The sequence below is a fragment of the Pseudochaenichthys georgianus genome, chromosome 15 (assembly GCF_902827115.2).
Source record: "Pseudochaenichthys georgianus chromosome 15, fPseGeo1.2, whole genome shotgun sequence".
Taxonomy (NCBI): domain Eukaryota; kingdom Metazoa; phylum Chordata; class Actinopteri; order Perciformes; family Channichthyidae; genus Pseudochaenichthys; species Pseudochaenichthys georgianus.
In genome coordinates, this window is record NC_047517.1 from 29,483,330 (window position 1) to 29,502,894 (window position 19,565).

At 39.8% G+C, this 19,565-nt stretch overlaps 1 protein-coding gene across 2 annotated transcripts; it reads right to left on the bottom strand.

The window, feature by feature from the left end:
- Positions 1-61: 61 nt before the first annotated feature.
- On the bottom strand, positions 62-19,560 carry pibf1 (progesterone immunomodulatory binding factor 1). 2 transcript variants are annotated; one of them, XM_034100927.1, is made up of 18 exons: positions 18,855-19,560; positions 18,178-18,278; positions 17,491-17,689; positions 17,255-17,374; positions 16,114-16,247; positions 15,753-15,861; positions 15,549-15,668; positions 15,390-15,451; positions 15,117-15,242; positions 14,459-14,557; positions 8,951-9,116; positions 7,422-7,572; positions 7,042-7,132; positions 5,983-6,085; positions 3,630-3,760; positions 2,326-2,410; positions 1,095-1,256; positions 62-813 (listed from the first exon to the last, which is right to left on the bottom strand). In XM_034100927.1, the coding sequence occupies exons 1-18, from the start codon at positions 19,119-19,121 to the stop codon at positions 760-762; spliced, it is 2,280 nt and encodes a 759-aa protein (XP_033956818.1). In that variant the 5' UTR covers positions 19,122-19,560; the 3' UTR covers positions 62-759. The 2 variants fall into 2 exon arrangements, with proteins under 2 accessions (XP_033956818.1, XP_033956819.1); XM_034100928.1 differs by lacking the exons at positions 62-813; positions 1,095-1,256; positions 2,326-2,410 and adding an exon at positions 2,780-2,948.
- Between the last annotated feature and the right edge of the window lie 5 nt (positions 19,561-19,565).

The following is a 19,565-nucleotide window of genomic DNA, read 5'->3' on the forward strand; positions in this document are numbered from 1 at the left end:
ACAGGTAAACTGAACTTCATATGCAAATTAAGGAGTAAAAACTACTTTTTAAACAGGTCATTCTTTTAATGTGAAGTGGATGGTGTTAGAAATCGCAGTTTATCACTAAGTTTATTATGGAAAATACCATCTGCAAGGGGCTGCACTCACACATTTTAGTTTGTACAAAAACATGTATACAGTGTAGGAATAAGCTTTTAGAAAAACAAGTTATTTTATCCTAGCTCATTTAACAAAAAAACAAAGTGGTTGTTTGTGAAGTATTTTATGCTCAAAAGAAATGAACAACACAGCCTCTAAGCAATCCTCTGGTTGAGTTTAATTTGACACCGATAAGAACGTGGTCTGAAATGATAGAGGTATGTCTACTATGTCTATATTTAAAGCCAAAGGAGCCTCAGCTCGTTCAAATCAGCGGCTTATGTTCCTGCAATGCTGTTTGTCTGTAGCCACCACTATCTGCAAACCTGGAAAAGATGAGGAAATAATGATAGACAGACCTAATAAAAAACAACAGTGCCAAGATAGAGGAATTTTTGGGCAGCCAGTTAGCCAGGAATAAGTATTTTGTGGAAGGTAATACTTACTGAACCAGTACGATGGGAATTTATCCTCTCTGAACAATATGTAACCAAGGATGAGAACAACAAAACAATCGGACACCAGCAACAGTTTCTGCTTTTGTATATCAAAAGTTTTTTACATTGGAAAATTCTTGATAAATTAATAAAACAAGTCGTAACATAAAAATAAATATTTTCATCTGGGTTTCTGCTTCGTCTTTTGGTGCCAATTAGGAGCTTCTTTATTTGTCTGCAAATGAAAAAAAAAAAGAGGAAAAAATGTTAGAAAAGGATGTGCCAGCAGGAGCTTTTCTTAACATCTCACATAATTGACTTTCTCATGATTCAAGGATGTATACTACAGTGTATATTTTCTCAGCTGACTGTAGTGAAAAGCTCAATTGAAACTAAATGACAAAAATACAATTTATTATTTCCTGTGAACCTGTATTGCTCCTTTGTGTGAAATTCTGCCCAGGCAGATTAAGGTGCTGTGACTCATACAAGGGCATTGCCCTGTCAGACACTTACAAACACAGTGGGTTTGGGTTTGTTTGGCGACTCTTCTTCTGTGGTCCTGTTGATACGTTTGGACTGGTGTTTCCCTGCAGCTTTATCTGATTCCAATAGGGTTACAGCGTCTCCCTGTCCGGACCGCATGCTGATCAGGACCTGCTTCATCACCGCTAACTCCTGCAGAATCACATGGTTCAGAAAAATAGGGATGTGGAAATGATAGCAGAACAATAAACATGAATCTTTATGAAAAATACCTCAGAGTTTAGTTTTCCAAAATGCAAAAAAAATCTCAACTAAACCGCCAGATAATCTTTTGGCTGGGTGCAAATCCGACAGGGGCGAACAAAACATTCCTCTGTATTTTTGATCATTTCTGCACAATACCTCTTCAAAATGGCATAGATCTACCACCAATGAGTTTTCTTTAGATTCTGATATAAGAAATGTTTTACAAATATTTAGTGGATTGTAATACCTTTAATGAAAAAATGATCATATATTTTAAGCTAATACTTCTTCAACATTTGATGATTCATTTGCATCAATGTTTGTTTCCAGGAATTTTTATTGCTGCTTTCTGTTGACATGTTTGTCCTCTTAACTTTAACTATGGGACGACTTGCATTAAGCTCAACAAGTTGAAGGGTCTGCGGGGTTAGGCAGAGGGGAGGACTCTGGACCATTTTCATGGTTCTATTTATCACCCCTGAGGACATGAGCAATGGCATGTCAGATATCTATCACACACACATACACAGAAACACACACGCACAACAGTGGCATCCCAAGCAGCCAAGCAGAGGAACAGCTGTCTGTGACAGGGCACATACTTCAAACAGCAAACGGCTGGCTGGGGGGGACATGCACTCCCAACATGCACTCACATGCGAGCATACGCAATCTTGAAGGAAGCGTTGAAACCCAGAGAAATAAGTTGTCTGACTATTAAAAGCCTGTTAAATTAAGAGTTGCAACGTTCATATTATTTATCAATTAAACAATTGATGGAAATAGATTCAGTGACTCATTTGCTGATAGATTAAGCAGTTGTCATTTTCAAGCAAACCTAACAAATATAAAATGGTTTCATGCTCTCAAGTGCAAGATTAGTTGCTTTTATTTGTCTTAAATTAACTATTTTTCGGATTTAACTGTTAATTGGACAACAGAAGTTTGTTGTCGTCATGGAGGAAACCATCAAACATTTACATTAAAAAGAAAAAATCATTGTTATCATGTGTACCTCTCGATGGTTGAGGAGTCTCTCCAGATCGGCTGCCATGTTGTTTTTCACCTGTTGTAGTGCGGTCCGTTCTTTCCTCAGAGAACTGGGGTTACAACCAAAAACAATAAGAGCAGATCTTGAGTTAAACAAAAAGACACGACTGTACTTACTGAGAGTTATTAATTTAATGTTCTAGTTACTTAAAGGGTTCTGTGAAACATGTTGACGTTTATACATTCTTAAAGACAGGGTATTATTTTCTCTGTAATAAAGCAATATACCCAAACTTGGCAATGGCATTATTATGGTTTACGGTCAACAAGAAATGCTGGCTATAAACCAATCAGCCAAGAAAAGACAGCGCTCGTGTGTACGAGCACTGTCTGTGACCATAAATAACTGGCATGAAACCATCAACTTTGAAACTTTATTAGGACTTTATTCTCTGAGAAAACTCTTCAGCACTGTCCCGGTGTTCTTTCCTGTCGCTGTGAAACATACAAGCAGGAGCTTTTGATGGAGGGTGCTTTCAAGCAAATCATCTTGCAAATCTTGAAACTGCAGCAGTGTCACCACTCTTATAGCCTGAGATCTGCCTCAACTTTGAATATCACCAAACAAACGGTGAATACAATTATTACCTAAGACAGAGAGAGATTGAAGAACATAAAGTAAGAATATGTGTATCAGCTGTTTAACAGACGGCACTGCACAGCCACAGGAAGACTTCAATATCTCTGTCAGGTGGGGAGGTTTGAGAAGCTTATGGGGATTTTAAAGGATTTTTTTTCGCTCTGCTGCTTGCCCCAGGTGAGCGCTCAGTGGTAGTGAGCAGCAAGAGAAAACATGCAGTCTGTCAGTTTGCATATTTCTCAGGTTCAAAAACAGAGGGGGCCAGGGGACATTAAGGTCAGTGCCAGGAAGCTAAATGTGTGCTGATGTGAAACACTCGCTAATTGTGGGCATAGACAAACTCTTTGTATGGTTTACATACGTTTTTTTCTTTACATACACAGGCTCTTGCACAATCAGCTTTGCACGAAGACAGAAAGAGATAGATGTGATGTGGACAAACAAGGTTTAAATGGAGGTTGTTACAAAGCAGACGCCCAAGGGCGAGTAGTTATGGCCTGCTGCCATGATGAGTAAATTACAAGACACAGAATGTAACCAATTGACAAAGAAAATGTTCGACAAACAAGACAGAACAGACTTAATCGCCATCAATTAGAAAAAAGGTCACGTGTGGTGACTTTCTTTTCTGTTCAGTTCCTTCTTTTATAGAAGGAAGTGTTTCTCTTTATGAACGGCGTGTTCTGTACCTGACTTCGTCCTGGAGCGAGGAAAGACGCTCCTTCAGTGTGTTGATCTGCGTGTCTCTTTGTCTCACCGTCTCTATCAGGTAGCTATAGGGCTGCTGCGTCTGCTGCAACAGCTGGTTGGCTGCCAACAACTGGGGAACAACACACATATGTAAATACTTCAGAAATGATATATAAAACAAAAATACTCCACCGAGTACTGTCAGTGTGAATTAAGGTGGCTGTTTTCCCCCGCACTTAATTATACACCTGGGAATCAGGTCTTCACTGTGTGCTGTACATGAACTCAGCCATGTATGATGCAACAAGGGCCTAACCGTTTATTCGTTGGATGTTTATTAACCTCAACATGACTTAGTTCAAGAATATTTTCACTTTAAAACTATTTGTACATGCGGTTAATATTGAAAAAATTAAGATCTGTGAATGACTTGAAGCCCCAACCACCGACCAAGATATTCCTTATATCTGATGTCATCAGTGGTGGCCATATAATTGAGATAGATGATAGCAGAACAATAAACATGAATCTTTATGAAAAATACCTCAGTTTAGTTTTCCAAAATGCAAAGGAATCTCAACTAAACCGCCAGATAATCTTTTGGCTGGGTGCAAATCCGACAGGGGTGAACAAAACATTCCTCTGTATTTTTGATCATTTCTGCACAATACCTCTTCAAAACGGCATAGATCTACCACACTAAATTATGATAAGCTGTAATATTTGAGTCTTTTTATATATGTAATCGTTTTTTTTTAATTGGTTCTTATAATTCTATATTTGGTACTGTTTTTTAAACTGAATTGCTTGTTGTATGTAAAACGACTTGGCAATGAGTTTTCTTTAGATTCTGATATAAGAAATGTTTTACAAATATTTATTAGGATTGTAATACCTTTAATGAAAAAATGATCATATATTTTAAGCTAATACTTCCTCAACATTTGATGATTCATTTGCATCAATGTATGGCCATATAATTGAGATTTATAAAAAGGTGTATCCAAGTTGTATCCTTTGTATTAAGAGTAGTAGTATGAAGTATATATAAAGTTATTAAAGACTCATAAAGTTATTAACCTTTCATTTACTGTCAAAAAACTCCTCGCATAAGAATCTGAATATTCCATGTGTGTAATCAAACATTACTCAGCCAGTATCATGCTTAAAATCTGCAAAACAATAGATAAAGTTAGGGTGTTGTTACTCATTAAACCAATTTTACAGCCAGCCAGTAGTGAGTAGAACTGGGTGGGAGGTTAAGGACAATAGTTACTTAGTCAGAGCATCTGTGTGGGTGGTGAAGTGGTTAACACCCTTTCTTGAGAATAAAAAGTATAATCTTTCACTCTTTCTTGTCACGCTCAATGAATATGAGGCATTCCAGCAGAATTGTCAGTCAATCACAGGCGACAGTTGAATGGACGGTTTATTTAGTCTCAAACCGGCCCAGCCTTTACTCCAACTTGCACAATCTCTCCTCTCAATGACATCAGACTTAGAATTACATTTAGAAGAGACAAACATAGCATTGTATAATGTTTACTTACATTCACAGACAACATACACACACCCGATATTAAAGCATCAACATTGCACACACATGCATGGTGTGCCAAACACAACAAAAGCCTCAGTGATTGGCCAGGTGAGTTGTTGGGAGAGCCTGGTCGTCACGCTTTCTGGCAGTGTTTCCCACTGTGTCAACAAGTGTGACAGGTACTAAGAAAGACTAACTTCTCTCAAAGAACCCGTCACTTTCCAGACACAGCTTTGAAAGAATTGGCGAGACCGTTGTTAAACTTGGACCAAGGTTTTTGAGGAAAATAAAAGCAGAAGACACCCTCCTTAAAGAGTCCTGAAGTGTGTTTGATGATCCATGTGCTGACCGACCTCACAAGCTGCAAAAATCCCTCTTCTGTTTTGCACGATATGTCTTTTAAAGAGCGATTAGATGTGCATTCGTCATTGACTTTCACAGCAGAGTGTCGTGCGATGGAGTGATGAGGTAAATAGTGGGTGATGAGAGATAATGACTATGTTATGTCCTCAGAGAGAGGTAAAACCAGCTGAGATCAATCATAAGGCTTTGATAGAAGCTGCGGAATAACCATAATCTGAGTTGCTGGAGGAGATCTGTGATAGTGGGGAAACAATTGTGTGATACAGGTACTGACTTGCAGTGATTCTAATTTGTATGACTTTTTTTTTAAAACATTCAATTATTATTTCATTAAAGATCGTCCAGGGGGCAGGTCCACACCTACATGCTGTGTGTGTGTGTGTGTGTGTGTGTGTGTGTGTGTGTGTGTGTGTGTGTGTGTGTGTGTGTGTGTGTGTGTGTGTGTGTACCTCGTCAGATATCTGTCCTGCCTGTGACTGGTGCCTCTCCAGCTCCCTCCTCAGTGACGTGTTCAGCCTCTCGAGCTGCAGCACCCTGCGGGCCAGGTGAACGCTGCACGATACACACAATCACAAACACAAACACAGTTTTGGAAAATTCCAAAAGATGACAACACCAACAGGTACACTCAGCCAGTACCCTAAAGTTTATGTAACCACAACCGTTTGGGTTCATGTTTCACTGCACATAGATTTCAGATCAAAGTGTGTCATTTTTAGAAAAAGAAAACACACAAAACTACGACAAAATAATCTATTATCTACCTGATATATCCGCATACCTACATATCAATGCAACCCTTACAGCAAAGATTAGTAGATCAAAAACGTAATAGCCAACTATTTTGAGTGTATCATCAAAATAGAAAGCTGTTTTCAACCTTTGAAAATGTCCTGCTTTCCTCTGTTTTGTATCATTAAACTGAATATCTTTTTATTTGGGAAAGTGGGATGGACACTTTTTTAAAACAATTTTATGACATTGTATGGATCAAACTATTGAGAAGAAACTCGGAAGATTGTGTCTATTTGTGAAGTTTGCAGCCCTATTCCCATGCTATATTCAAATGCGATTTTCTTAATGAATTCAAATAATTAATGTGATCAACTCCAGAGTTTGTTAAGTGCCATCTCTCACACAATGTGTCCTATCTATTATATAGACACATGCATTTCCAAACATTTGGACTACCTATGCTGTAAATGTATTATCTTTTCGATTTACACACGGCATCTATTGCACGTCTGTCCGTCCTGGGAGAGGGATCCCTCCTCTGTTGCTCTCCCTGAGGTTTCTCCCATGTTCCCTTTAAACTGGGTTTTCTCTGGAAGTTTTCCCTTGTACGATGTGAGGGTCTAAGGACAGAGGGTGTCGTATTGTCATACTGATATTCTGTACAAACTGTGAAGACCACTGAGACAAATGTAACATTTGTGATATTGGGCTATATAAATAAACATTGATTGATTGATTGATCTTTGAATTGTAAAGGGTACCATGTGCTGTACCTCTGTTTCAGTCTTCTTTTGGCCGTTGTGGGAACATTTGCTCCGTAGCCGTATGAGAACAGGACTCTCTCTGCCTCCTCTTCATTCTCAACTGGGAACAAACAGAAACACAAATACTGTCCATACATCTCCATTATTTAAACACTGTGGCAAAGTCTATAGTAAAACAATAATTATGTTACACATCATCTTTCTTTTCTCTTTTAACTTATTTGACATCAAGTTTACAGCTCTACAATTTGATGCTATCTGTTCATATTATAATAAACATTTCCTAAAGCCAGGCCAAAGCATTTGAAGGGAGCCGTTCTTGTTCGTTGGTGCTTTTATCTCTCCGACCTCACAGTAATGTGTGCAATGTTCCATAGTCGGGATCTTACTTTCCGCAGCCTGCATGGTGACCTGGTCCAACTCTTGCTCGAGCTTCTCATACGTCTCCAGCCGAGACGCCTGCTCGGCATTGTGGGCATGCAACTCCGCCAATCGCTTCTCTGATGACGACTGCAGCTGGTAAAACTCCTGGGTGAGGAGCTGAGGGGAGGAACAGATGAGAAGGGTTTTGGAGCAAACAGAGCATATGACAGATTTCAGAATTGTTTTTCAGTGGGCGTCAGTTGAAAACAATGGTTTTTGTACTTGTACAAAATGATGCGCCTGAGGAATATTGTTAATGAAGTGGTACACTCAGTCAGTGTAAGAAAACGAAGGATGCACGATTAATTATTTGACTTTAGTTTCAAATGATGTGGCTATTTTTTTATACAACATTTTGTTGAAACAATGACGCACTGTTGATTAGCTGAGGTCAAATGAAAATAAACATAGTGGTGGTCTAATGGATAGTGAGGTGGGGTGAAGATCGGAAGGTTGTGAGTTCAAATCCCGCCTGGAACACCACCACTAGTGTGCCCTTGAGTAAGGCACTTAGCCCTTAGTTACTCCGGGGAGAATGTCCCTGTAATTGGTCATTGTAAATCGCTTTGGATAAAAGCGTCAGCTAAATGAAATGTAATAAACTGTAACTGTTGTTACTTGCACTGACAAACGTGTTGTTGGTCTTTCAAAATTGCTGTCGATGTGTATATTAAAAATCATAACAATTCCACCTTTTTTCACATTCATAAGGATGTACAATAACATCACAAAGCGAGAGAGAGAAGTAAAAGAAAACTAGGAGAAAAAATAAATAATCCTACATGAAAGGACTTTAGCTTTAAACCTCATTATTACAAAGAACTGGAACAAAATCAAAGCTAAGCTGCACACTCCAAAGTAAAAACCTAAACCAGCTCTTCATTGAATGTTTAAAAAGAGAAAAGGTATTTTTGCTCCCTTCTTGTCCTCCATGATTGTTTGCAATGCATCATTTTAACATGCATGTCCCTGTGGTGAGCAGGACAGGGTTAAACACAGGTGAAGAGGAGGGCCTCAGCTAAGAGCATCCAGAAATCATGAACAACCTGTGCTCAATTAACCCCTTTTATTAATGGGAGTGCTACAGAGGACAGAGATAAGAGTGGAGCCACCGGACAGACATACAAAGACTGGCCAGAGTAATGAGTGATGTAGAACCTTGACACTGTCATTTAAGAAACACTCAAAGTGACAATCTGTTCACTTAGCTATATTGATTGATGTATACTGTTAAAAATGACAATGCTGGATTTGAATAAACAAAGGGAGATTTCTCAACCTAAAATAAATATGTATTTTGTACATTCATTTTATTTACATTGACAGTAAACAGTTATAATAACCTTGGAGACGTGGACATCTCGGGTGTGAAATGTTACTGTTTAAACTACCAACAAATAATGTTAGTGGTTGAAATCAAATCACGAGAAGTTAGGGGATATTAAAAGCTGTAAAGTCAAACTGATTTTCCTTTAGATTTTTACGAGAAGACTACCTCCAGTTTCCTCTGTTGTTTCTCACACTCCACCTGGCACTGGGCCAGGGTCTTAGCCGTCTCTTCTTTGACCATCTGAGCGCGCTCGGCTTCGAAGGAGTGCAGCTTGGCCTGGTTGGACAGGTCTGAAACCCGGCTGTCGGTGCCCAGCTGGAGCTGACGAAATCTGCGCAGACAGATACACACAGATAGTCACACCTCACCTGATATCAATGTTAATAGGTGTTGAAAAGGTGAGATATAATATATATATATATTTTGGTGAAGACAGATCCAGAAGGTAAACTCAGCTCTGGGCACCCGGTTGAGCTCAGACATGACATGGTGGTTAGAAACAAATGTTGAAATATATTCCTTCTCATATACAGTGGGGCAAAAAAGTATTTAGTCAGCCACCAATTGTGCAAGTTCTCCCACTTAAAAAGACGAGAGGCCTGTAATTTTCATCCTAGGTACACTTCAACTATGAGAGACAAAATGAGAAAAAGAAAAATCCAGAAAATCACATTGTCTGATTTTTAAAGAATTTATTTGCAAATTATGGTGGAAAATAAGTATAACAAATAACAAAAGTTCATCTCAATACTTTGTTATATACCCTTTGTTGGCAATGACAGAGGTCAAACGTTTTCTGTAAGTCTTTATAAGGTTTTCACACACTGTTTTGGCCCATTCCTCCATGCAGATCTCCTCTAGAGCAGTGATGTTTTGGGGCTGTCGCTGGGCAACACGGACTTTCAACTCCCTCCTTCTATGGGGGTTGAGATCTGGAGACTGGCTAGGCCACTCCAGGACCTTGAAATGCTTCTTACGAAGCCACTCCTTCGTTGCCCGGGCGGTGTGTTTGGGATCATTGTCATGCTGATAGACCCAGCCACGTTTCATCTTCAATGCCCTTGCTGATGGAAGGAGGTTGTCACTCAAAATCTCACGTTACATGGCCCCATTCATTCTTTCCTTTACACGGATCAGTCGTCCTGGTCCCTTTGCAGAAAAACAGCCCCAAAGCAAGATGTTTCCACCCCCATGTTTCACAGTAGGTATGGTGTTCTTTGGATGCAACTCAGCATTCTTTCTCCTCCAAACACGTCTAGTTGAGTTTTTACCAAAAAGTTCTATTTTGGTTTCATCTGACCATATGACATTCTCCCAATCCTCTTCTGGATCATCTAAATGCTCTCTAGCAAATTTCAGACGGGCCTGGACATGTACGGGCTTAAGCAGGGGGACACGTCTGACACTGCAGGATTTGAGTCCCTGGCGGCGTAGTGTGTTACTGATGGTAGCCTTTGTTACTTTGGTCCCAGCTCTCTGCAGGTCATTGACTAGGTCTCCCCGTGTGGTTCTGGGATTTTTGCTCACCGTTCTTGTGATCAATTTGACCCCACGGGTGAGATCTTGCGTGGAGCCCCAGATCGAGGGAGATTATCAGTCTTCTATGTCTTCCATTTTCTAATAATTGCTCCCACAGTTGATTTCTTCACACCAAGCTGCTTACCTATTGCAGATTCAGTCTTCCCAGCCTGGTGCAGGTCTACAATTTTGTTTCTGGTGTCCTTTGACAGCTCTTTTGTTTTGGCCATAGTGGAGTTTGGAGTGTGACTGTTTGAGGTTGTGGACAGGTGTCTTTTATACTGATAACGAGTTCAAACAGGTGCCATTAATACAGTTAGCAAGTGGAGGACAGAGGAGGCTCTTAAAGAAGAAGTTACAGGTCTGTGAGAGCCAGAGATCTTGTTTGTTTGTAGGTGAACAAATACTTATTTTACTGAGGAATTTACCAATTAATTCATTAAAAATACTAAAATGTGATTTCCTGGATTCTTTCCCCCCATTCTGTCTCTCATAGTTGAAGTGTACCTAGGATGAAAATTACAGGCCTCTCTCATCTTTTTAAGTGGGAGAACTTGCACAATTGGTGGCTGACTAAATACTTGTTTACCCCACTGTATGCACTCACATTCTGAGATAATTTGCATAATAACATGTTCATTTGGAAATTGGCAATGAAATTAGTATTCGGGGTGCCTTGCGCAATGAACATTGTTTACGTTGGGTGCTCGGAGTGCTCTGTGGTATCTAACAGCTTGGCACCTAAAGTATGAGTGCAAGTCGTCAAGCAGGAAATCAAAGTAGGTTTTAAATCCTTTGGTTGCAGAAGATTATTTCTCAATGACGCTCGAAGCAATGTTTGTTCTTGTTTGATCTTTCATGATTCTATTGGCATTTGAGAAACTTATTTCAACTTTGGTGTTTAGTAAACAGGACAGAAAGAGACAGAGTGTATTCTACCGTTTTCACAGTTCTGCATCAACCCAGTCTTGTTATACACACATGTGTGCGGATGGGAAACTTGAACTTGAATAAGCTGTTTGCATTTTTAAATAAAAAGGATATTCATATAAGCTGAACAGACTGAAGATAGGAATGTGATTACTTCAATAGTAAAAATGCATCTGTAAAGTCATTTATAAAGGCAGACAAACGTATTCAAACGTCCCAAATAAGAGTTTTCTGCTTTGCTCTGTTGTATCTCATCTTAAATTGAGTATCATTGTTTTGGACTGTTGGTTTGATTCAAAATAAGATATTCAAAAGAGAATACAATTATGAAGGCAATGTTTCATTATTTTTACAGTTGCCCTCAGGTTCAGTAATAAATACAAATAAACAGACTGACAGGGTTTGTGTTAATAATCACTTGCTGCAGCCATATAAAAATAAAACAAAATAGTTTTTCAGCCTGGGGCTCTTCCTCAGGCTGCTTTCAAGCCCCAACACACATTATTAAACGATGGAGGTCGGTTGGATAATATTAATAACTCTCTATTACAGCCGACCTGATAGGATTTCATCATCCGTGGAGCGCGGGCCTGAGTTGTGTGCTCACGGTGACAGACACGTACACGCGGTCCACATTCCATGCCTTCTTTTTTTTTTAATGACGGATGCAATCTAGATGCAAAGAAGAAAAATGTTCCCAAAAAATATAACTTACTCGAGCAGAAGACTTTCTTTGACCTGGTTTTTCGCTTTTTCGACTCTGGGGTTCCCTGAGGCACTTTAGTCGAAGAGTTGACAAATACTGTTTTTTCTGTTATCACCCTAAGTGGCCAGAGAGCCAGCATTATAAAACAGAGAGCAGAGATTGTCTTCTATGTTACAATCATCTGACGCCCTTTCAAGCTTGTGCATATCATTCTTTGCCCCAAAAATAGGGGCATGCGTGGGGTTAGGGGTTAAGGGCTTGAGGCTAGCATCTGTCGTTATTGGCTTTCGATGCGAAGCAGAGAGGGAATGTGATCGCAGCAAAAAGAGAAAGAGAGAGTGAGAGGGAGAGTTAAGTGTGTATGTGTGGATGGACCAACAGCTGGTAGTTTGGATCTGGAGAAATGACTGGTATGTAGTAGAAACCCAGGACAGGGACACTGCTGCTGCTGCTGCTGCTGTGTGTGCGCGTCACTGTTTGTTGCTGATACAATATTGTAAAACAGAAATTAAAATAAAGAAAAAGCTCCTAAAATATATTGTTGTCGAGATATTGGAGTTTTTACATCTACAACTTTATAAAAAAGCATATTTGATACCATTTTGAATATGATAGGGAAGATGGAATAACACATAGGGCATACCATTTTAAAATTAAATATAGATATATCAAGGCATTAGAATAAAAACTGTTCTTGTTTTCACTAGCAGCAGAGAACAGCAAAATGGACACTGCAGCGGTATGTGTGAACTTGTGTTGGATATAAGAGGGAGTGAGAAGGTGCAGCTGCTACCGGTTTATTGATAGTGCGGAAAATGAGTACTGAGACCATCTCAAATATTCAGAATTGATATGTAGTTCAAAATAGAAATAGTTGACAACATTACGGGGTTTTTTAAAGCATATTTTTCTACATAATTCCTTTCAGTACTAAGAACATGTTTCCACAGGTGTGGGACTTGACAAATCAGATACAAATACACGGTTTGTTTAACCAGACATCTTTGTATGCAGCAGATATATATATACGTGTGTGTGTGTGTGTGTGTGTGTGTGTGTGTGTGTGTGTGTGTGTGTGTGTGTGTGTGTGTGTGTGTGTGTGTATATATATATATGTTGCAATTTCCACGCAAGATAGGAAACTTCCTTCAAGGCCATGACCCTGAGGCACCTTTCCAGGCTACACTGAGCTGGACACTGTTGCCTGGAGCAGAGATATTGACCAGCAACTCGATATAAATCACGACAAGAATGTGACTAAAAAAGCTGCTTCACATTAACATTTGTTTAGCCTAGTCAAAAAAACGAACAAAGAGGCTTTAGCTAAGTCAATTCATGCTCCAGGTCAAGAACAATTGAAGCTAGTTTAAAGGAGGTATTTAAAATAGTGCTTAGCCACAGTGAAAAAGGAATTCCTCTGCATCTAAATAGTCTTCAGAATAACACCGTCTGTCACTGCATTCAACCTGCACTGAACGTATTTCCCTCGAAAGGCATGCAGCCTGGCTGGTGACACCTGTTGCTTTAAAGTGACATTCAGTGAACGTCAATGTGTGACCTCCTGACCCCGCAGTTACAGAAAAACATTCATGTGATCTCTAGTAAGAGACAGTAAACCACAACCACAGAAGACCTGCTGCTCCCACAACATGAGCTCATGACAGACTGCTGCCGGCTCACATCGGCAGCATCAGAGTCACAACAAGCTCCCAGCTTTCGGGGAAATGCTCAGGAATTCAATTGGAAAACCATAAATCACACTAGTTTGTTTCTGTCCACTCCCACACACATCAAGCCAACACTATGAAAACGAGGGAAAAGTAACCCATTCTCTCCGTCTTATTGACATTTTTACAGTTGCCCCCAGGTTTAGTAACTTCCCCCAATAAATTACGAGTGAATCCAGGAAGTGATGTCTATTTAAGGGCAGCGGTTCAGTATCTTACAGTTTATTACTTATGTGTTGGAGGTGTTTTTGTCCCAACATTAAGCAGAGGCCTGTACTACGAAGCCGGTTCAACATAACCTGGATATGTTTGAGTTACCCGGCTTACCTAATCCAAAACAAACGCGCTCTCGCTAAGCGGTCCTACGACGCTGGTTATCAACTCATTAACTCAAGCCAGCTTTGCCCCATCTAGTTATGTGCGCATTCACATGAAAGGGGCGGGGCTAGCAACATTTGACAAATCACAAACATGGACAAGCGTACTGACAGCTCAGCGTCATACTTCCTGAATGAAAAGTGAACTATAATATTAGACAAATATGAAGAAGACGTTAAACTTTAAACATCCATGACTTAAACACTTTATCCAGGATAAAAGCCACATAGCTGCACCTGCAAGGTGAATACAGCTGGTGTAAAAAACTTTACTGTTGGAGTTAAAGGCAGAAAAAAAGAATAAAAAGGTAGATGTATTTATTGGCCTGTTGATGTTCAATGTCCATAAAGACAGTATAACATTACCGATGAGGTGTATCAAATCTTTATGTGTGTGATGGAAGGTAAAACTCACTGTTCCAGCAGCTGGTCGTATCTGGACTGAGCGTCTCTCTCAGCAACAACAGCTCTGTCCTTCTCCAGCACCGCATTGTCTCTGGCCTCACGCAGGTTTCTGGTTAAATGCACAAACACAGGATGCAGCAAAAAGGAAATGGCATGTTCTGTTAATGCAGTTCATAATAAAGGAATTCTTCATCTTTTTGAAGTTGTGTCTCCTTTGTTGTGATGCTGCCGGGAGGTATCTTGCTGATGGCTCTTCCTCATGTTAAATATGTGCATATGCATTCATTACTTTAGTTACTGCTGTGTTGTATACTAGATTAAGAGTTGCTGTCATGTAAATGTCAAGAGTATAAATGTGTACATTTACTAAGAGATTATTATTCCCAAATTAACAAAAACATCACAAGGAGAGAGAAGCAGCTGGTATTAGATCCAGGATAGATGTCTTTTTATTTTTTTTTACAAATGCTGGAGTTTTAAGAATTCATTTGAATAAAAGTTAATAAAAAAGAAAATGAGATGTCTTATCTGTAAATCGACTAGGAAAATAATGATTGATATGGCATGAGAGCAAAATGAGAAACTACCCTGATATTTAGTCATAGTTTTTACCAACATCCATACAAACATTTTAATTAGGAGGGTTATGTAAAATAAAAGACCGGTACCTGTTCTCCCTCTCATACATCTCCCTGGAGGTTCTCTGCAGGTTGTCTATCTCCTGACTGGTTTTCAGTCGGATGTTCTCCAACTCCTCTCTCAACTTGGTCTCGTACTCTGATTTATAGTGGTCTCTGTAGTTGAAAGATACAAATAAAACAAAATGATTAGATCATAATGTCTCTGTAAGATGAAACCATCAATGTCAGTGTTTGGCACAGGTCTCCCACATTATATTGGTATTGTCTGCTGGTGACCAGTGTAAAACAGCAGAGACTAACCTGGATGCTACATATTTTTCATAGGCGTCTTCCCTCGCCTTCTTAGTGTCTTCTAATTGTACCTAGATCACAAAATCATGAAGTGAGAGCATGTCAGAAGAAGATGAGTGGTATTGATTGCCTGTCCTAATAGATGAGTCTCTCATCAGCTGTCCTGACCTGCAGCCTCTCCAGGCGGTCCTCTTCATGTGCACAGCGCACACTGAGCTCCATGTTCTGCCTGTGCAGGTAATCCTTATCCTTCTGCAGGAGACTCACTGACTGCTGCAATGTCGCCACCTGGAGGGGAAGACAAATACAAACTATTATAGAAAACAATAAAGCCAAAAATAATAACATTTGTTTTTTGCATGTGTGAAGCACCTCTTTGCTGAGTGTGTTCCTTTCTCTGGTCACTGCAGTGTGAGTCAGGTCTAGTGTCTCAAATCTTCTCTTGAAATCTTTCAGTTCTGCCTCAAAGTTGTCCCGCTCACTATAAACAGTTACAGGTTAACATACATTTCAACTTGCAAATATATATCAATCATTTCAATAGAGGGGGAAAGTAGACGAGATATAAAGGGTTCTGGAGTTTTGTTGTGATGAAAGAAAAAAAACTTAACAAAATAACTCCATGTACTGAATTAGACAAAATCCAATATATAGTGAGCTTACAATACCAAAAAATACTAAATGAATGATACACACAACCGTCCATAGCTTTTCCAGAAACTGACACACACACCGTTTGATGGCAGGGTAGTTTTCTCGCCGATAGTCTCCTTCTTGAATCTGCTGCTTGGTGTCGGCCAGTTCCAGCGTCAGTCTCTGGCTCCTCAACTCCAGCTCAGTTCGTAGCCGCCGCTCCTCCTCGTAGCTCTGTTGACACACACAGTCACAGAACAGAACATTTTCAATTATTATATTTGGCATTTATTTTATTAGACACAATAGGCAAAAGGCAAGATTTCACCTTTTGGACACCCTGACAGGAATTAAACAAAAATCACTATCAAGAAAATGTCAAATTTGCTTTAAAATGTACAGTATTTTACAATCCCTGGTAATAGTTCTTTCATGCAGTGAAAAACACATCCTTATTTACCTGCTGGATGTACCCAAGTCAAAAAAAAAACTGTGGTATAAAAGGCAAGAACATATTCAGGAATAATGTTTAAATACTCATTCAAACAATGATGAATTAGTATGAACATGCTCTGATGATTGGGATGATCAGGTTATTTTTGTTCCCATATTCTTATCCTTCCTTTAGCATGCTGCACTATTATCTTTTCATTGGGATAAATATGCCTGCAGGACGACTGCTGACTAGATTGACTGCATGGCTTTTGGGGGGGGGGGGGTAGGTCACAAAACTGCATTTTTTTCAATGCAGGCTGTAAAAATAACTATTTTGAGAATGTTGTAACTGACACAACAAGCAATAACTGATGTGTTTTATGTGGCGTTGATGTTTTCCACATTTAGGTTGAAGGTTACTGAACCTCTTGACACATTCTTCATTTCTATGCTTTCTAAATATGTGACAGGAGGAGTGTTTGTTTGAGATGTGTGGGGTATTTGGGGGGTACGTTTAAACAAAGAAAAAAGAGGAATTCAGCTGGACTTGTGTGCTCACAAACACTGGAGGTTACATAACAGCTTGTTGAAATGATACACAATCAGTTATGTTTATTTGAACAGTGTAAAGTCTACGATTTTATCAGAGATGAATAGGAAGAAACAAAATACTGATAATACATGAATAATACAATAATGAATAAGTGAAATACAATTATGGTTATTCAAAACATGTGAACTCACACAGAAAAAGATGGAATGCAACATACAGATGTAGAGTTTAAGGGAGTGTATGTGTGCCGTACCTCCATCAAAGCCCTCATCTGGGTTCTGTGTGTGTCCAGGTCTTCAGTTAAAGTTCCTCTCTTCACACTGAGCTCAGACAGCTGGGCCCGCAGAGGAGTCACCACCTCGTAGAAATGCATCTGAAACACACAGCGCAGAGAAAAGGTCACCATGTCAGCTTCTTGCCTTGTCTTCTATATTGTCTTCCTGGTTCTACAAGTTGGTGTAGAGAATCAGGAAAGCCCCCCATACTTACAGCCACGTATTCCTGTATGGAGAGTTTGTCGTCAGGGAGGTCACGGAGCTCCTGGTACCTGTCCCGGGGGAGGTCCAGATCCCTGAGAGACCTCCGCAGCTCTCCAGACTTCTCACACAGCTGCCGGTTAGTTTCCTCCAGCTGCTGCTGCCTGAGCAGGATGGCCTCCATCTCTTGTTTACGCAGAGTCTGCTGCTTCCTGGTGAGGACAAGATTTGTTAGCAACGTTTGTACTTACCATACATGATGGGAAAGATAACACAGGCAGTTCTCCTTATAAAAAACCTTTTTCCTATTTTAAATACATATATATATTCCAGCTTTAATATTATCTACATCATTTTAAGTGGCATAGAAGCATGGCACCTGCTTTCAAAAGTTATTTGTTCTATAAATGAGGTCATTCATAACCATTCACTTATAAGCACAGACATTTCAGGCTTGGCTTTAACACTGAGTTAGATTTGTACTTGGTATTCAGTAAGATGTGTGATGTGGTTAAACATGATGACTGCAAAAACACCAAGACTCTATGGTGGTAGAAGATATGTTAACTGAGAGACAGTGGGCCAATATGAATTGCTAAAACCATGTAAAAATGTCTGTTCTTAAACAGATGACTCAACAATTACAAGGGGCATGGCAGTTTTCCTATACATTTCTCTGAACTGCATCACTTTTTCTCACCTGTTCTCCTCTTGATTGAGTTTCAGCTGGCTGTCAAGTCTCAGGGCAAACATTTGTTTCTGATGCATAGCATCATTCAGCCTCTCTTCCAGCTCCTCAACCTCACATGGGAAAAAACACATGGAAACAATCATGGGACTATTATTGCAACAATGATAGCTTTGGAAATGGAAGTGACTGCATGTGTTTGTCTGTGTCAGGTGGGCAAAATGTAACGCTAACTTGTACTTCTAATAATATGAGAATAATGTGATAAAGCAAGAAGAAATGATTCAACTCTTTTTTATGTTCTGTCCGCCTTTTTTAAGTAGCAGCCTAACTACATTTGAAAGATGGATTTAGAAGAGTAAAAATACAACATTTTCCTTTGGTAGAGATAAACATAAAAACAGAATAAAATGCAACACAATAAACATTTAAGCAAATATGTGCATATTCAATGTATAAAATACACAGAAGAGTATAATCTTAGTATACAGTACACAGTATAACATATTCAGAATCAATTAAAACACTCCAACATCTGATATGTAGAAGAGTTGTTCGTAGAGATAAGAGACTCACGTAACGTACGTGAGTAGAGTACTTGAGTAAATGTACTTAGTTACAATTTACCTCTATATATAAAAGGAACAACCTGGGGATGAATTACACCAAACACCGTTCCTCTCTCCTACCTTGGACATATGGTCGGCCTTCATGTTGTCTATGATGAGGTTTTTCTGAGAAAGCTCTATCTTCAGCAGCTGGACGGAGTGCAGCAGCTCCTTCCTCTCGATCAGCTGACGGGTCACCTTCTGCGATCCGTCTCGCTGCTCGTCGGAGGAGGAGAGGTCCTCGGTGGTGGGCACCGTGGTCTCCAGGCTGATGTCCTCCGACTCCAGGTCGAGGGAGCTGGAGATGTTGGCTGCTCTTGGCCTCACCTGTTGCTTCTTGGGAGGCATTTTGTCCTGTTTTGGTTCTTTGTTTTTCTCTCTAACGAAGCCCCGTAGCAGAGATAGTTCGTTTGTAGCTACCGACAACAACACCGACACTGCCCCACTCTATCTAGCATATATCGTGGAAAAAAAGTCAACCGATGTACTCATATTGAGAGAATGATATATATATATCCGCAATAAAGCTTTTAAGTGGCATCACGAAGCTGCCAAGACCATACGGAGGTGGGTTGTTTTTATTTTCAAGTGTCCCGCTCCGAGTCGCCTGCTAACCGCCAACGGCTCGACAACGCTAGTGTAGGTAACGTTGACTACAGCGCCTACTATGGTTATAAACCTGAATTACATTCAACGCCCACATGCCTGCCATTCATTACAGTGCAACGGGAATGCAGTACCTCCTCCTAAACACAGGGGACGCTAATTAATTAGCATATTTTTCTAAACCCA

Bases quoted from the DNA above. Each gene is read 5' to 3' on its own strand.
- pibf1 (XM_034100927.1), bottom strand. From the start codon at position 19,121: ATGCCTCCCAAGAAGCAACAGGTGAGGCCAAGAGCAGCCAACATCTCC. The intron at 17,375-17,490 runs GTAAGTATGGGG...TGTGTGTTTCAG, and splicing joins CCATACAGGAATACGTGGCT to ATGCATTTCTACGAGGTGGT. The intron at 15,452-15,548 runs GTCAGGACAGCT...TTTGTGATCTAG, and splicing joins ACCGCCTGGAGAGGCTGCAG to GTACAATTAGAAGACACTAA.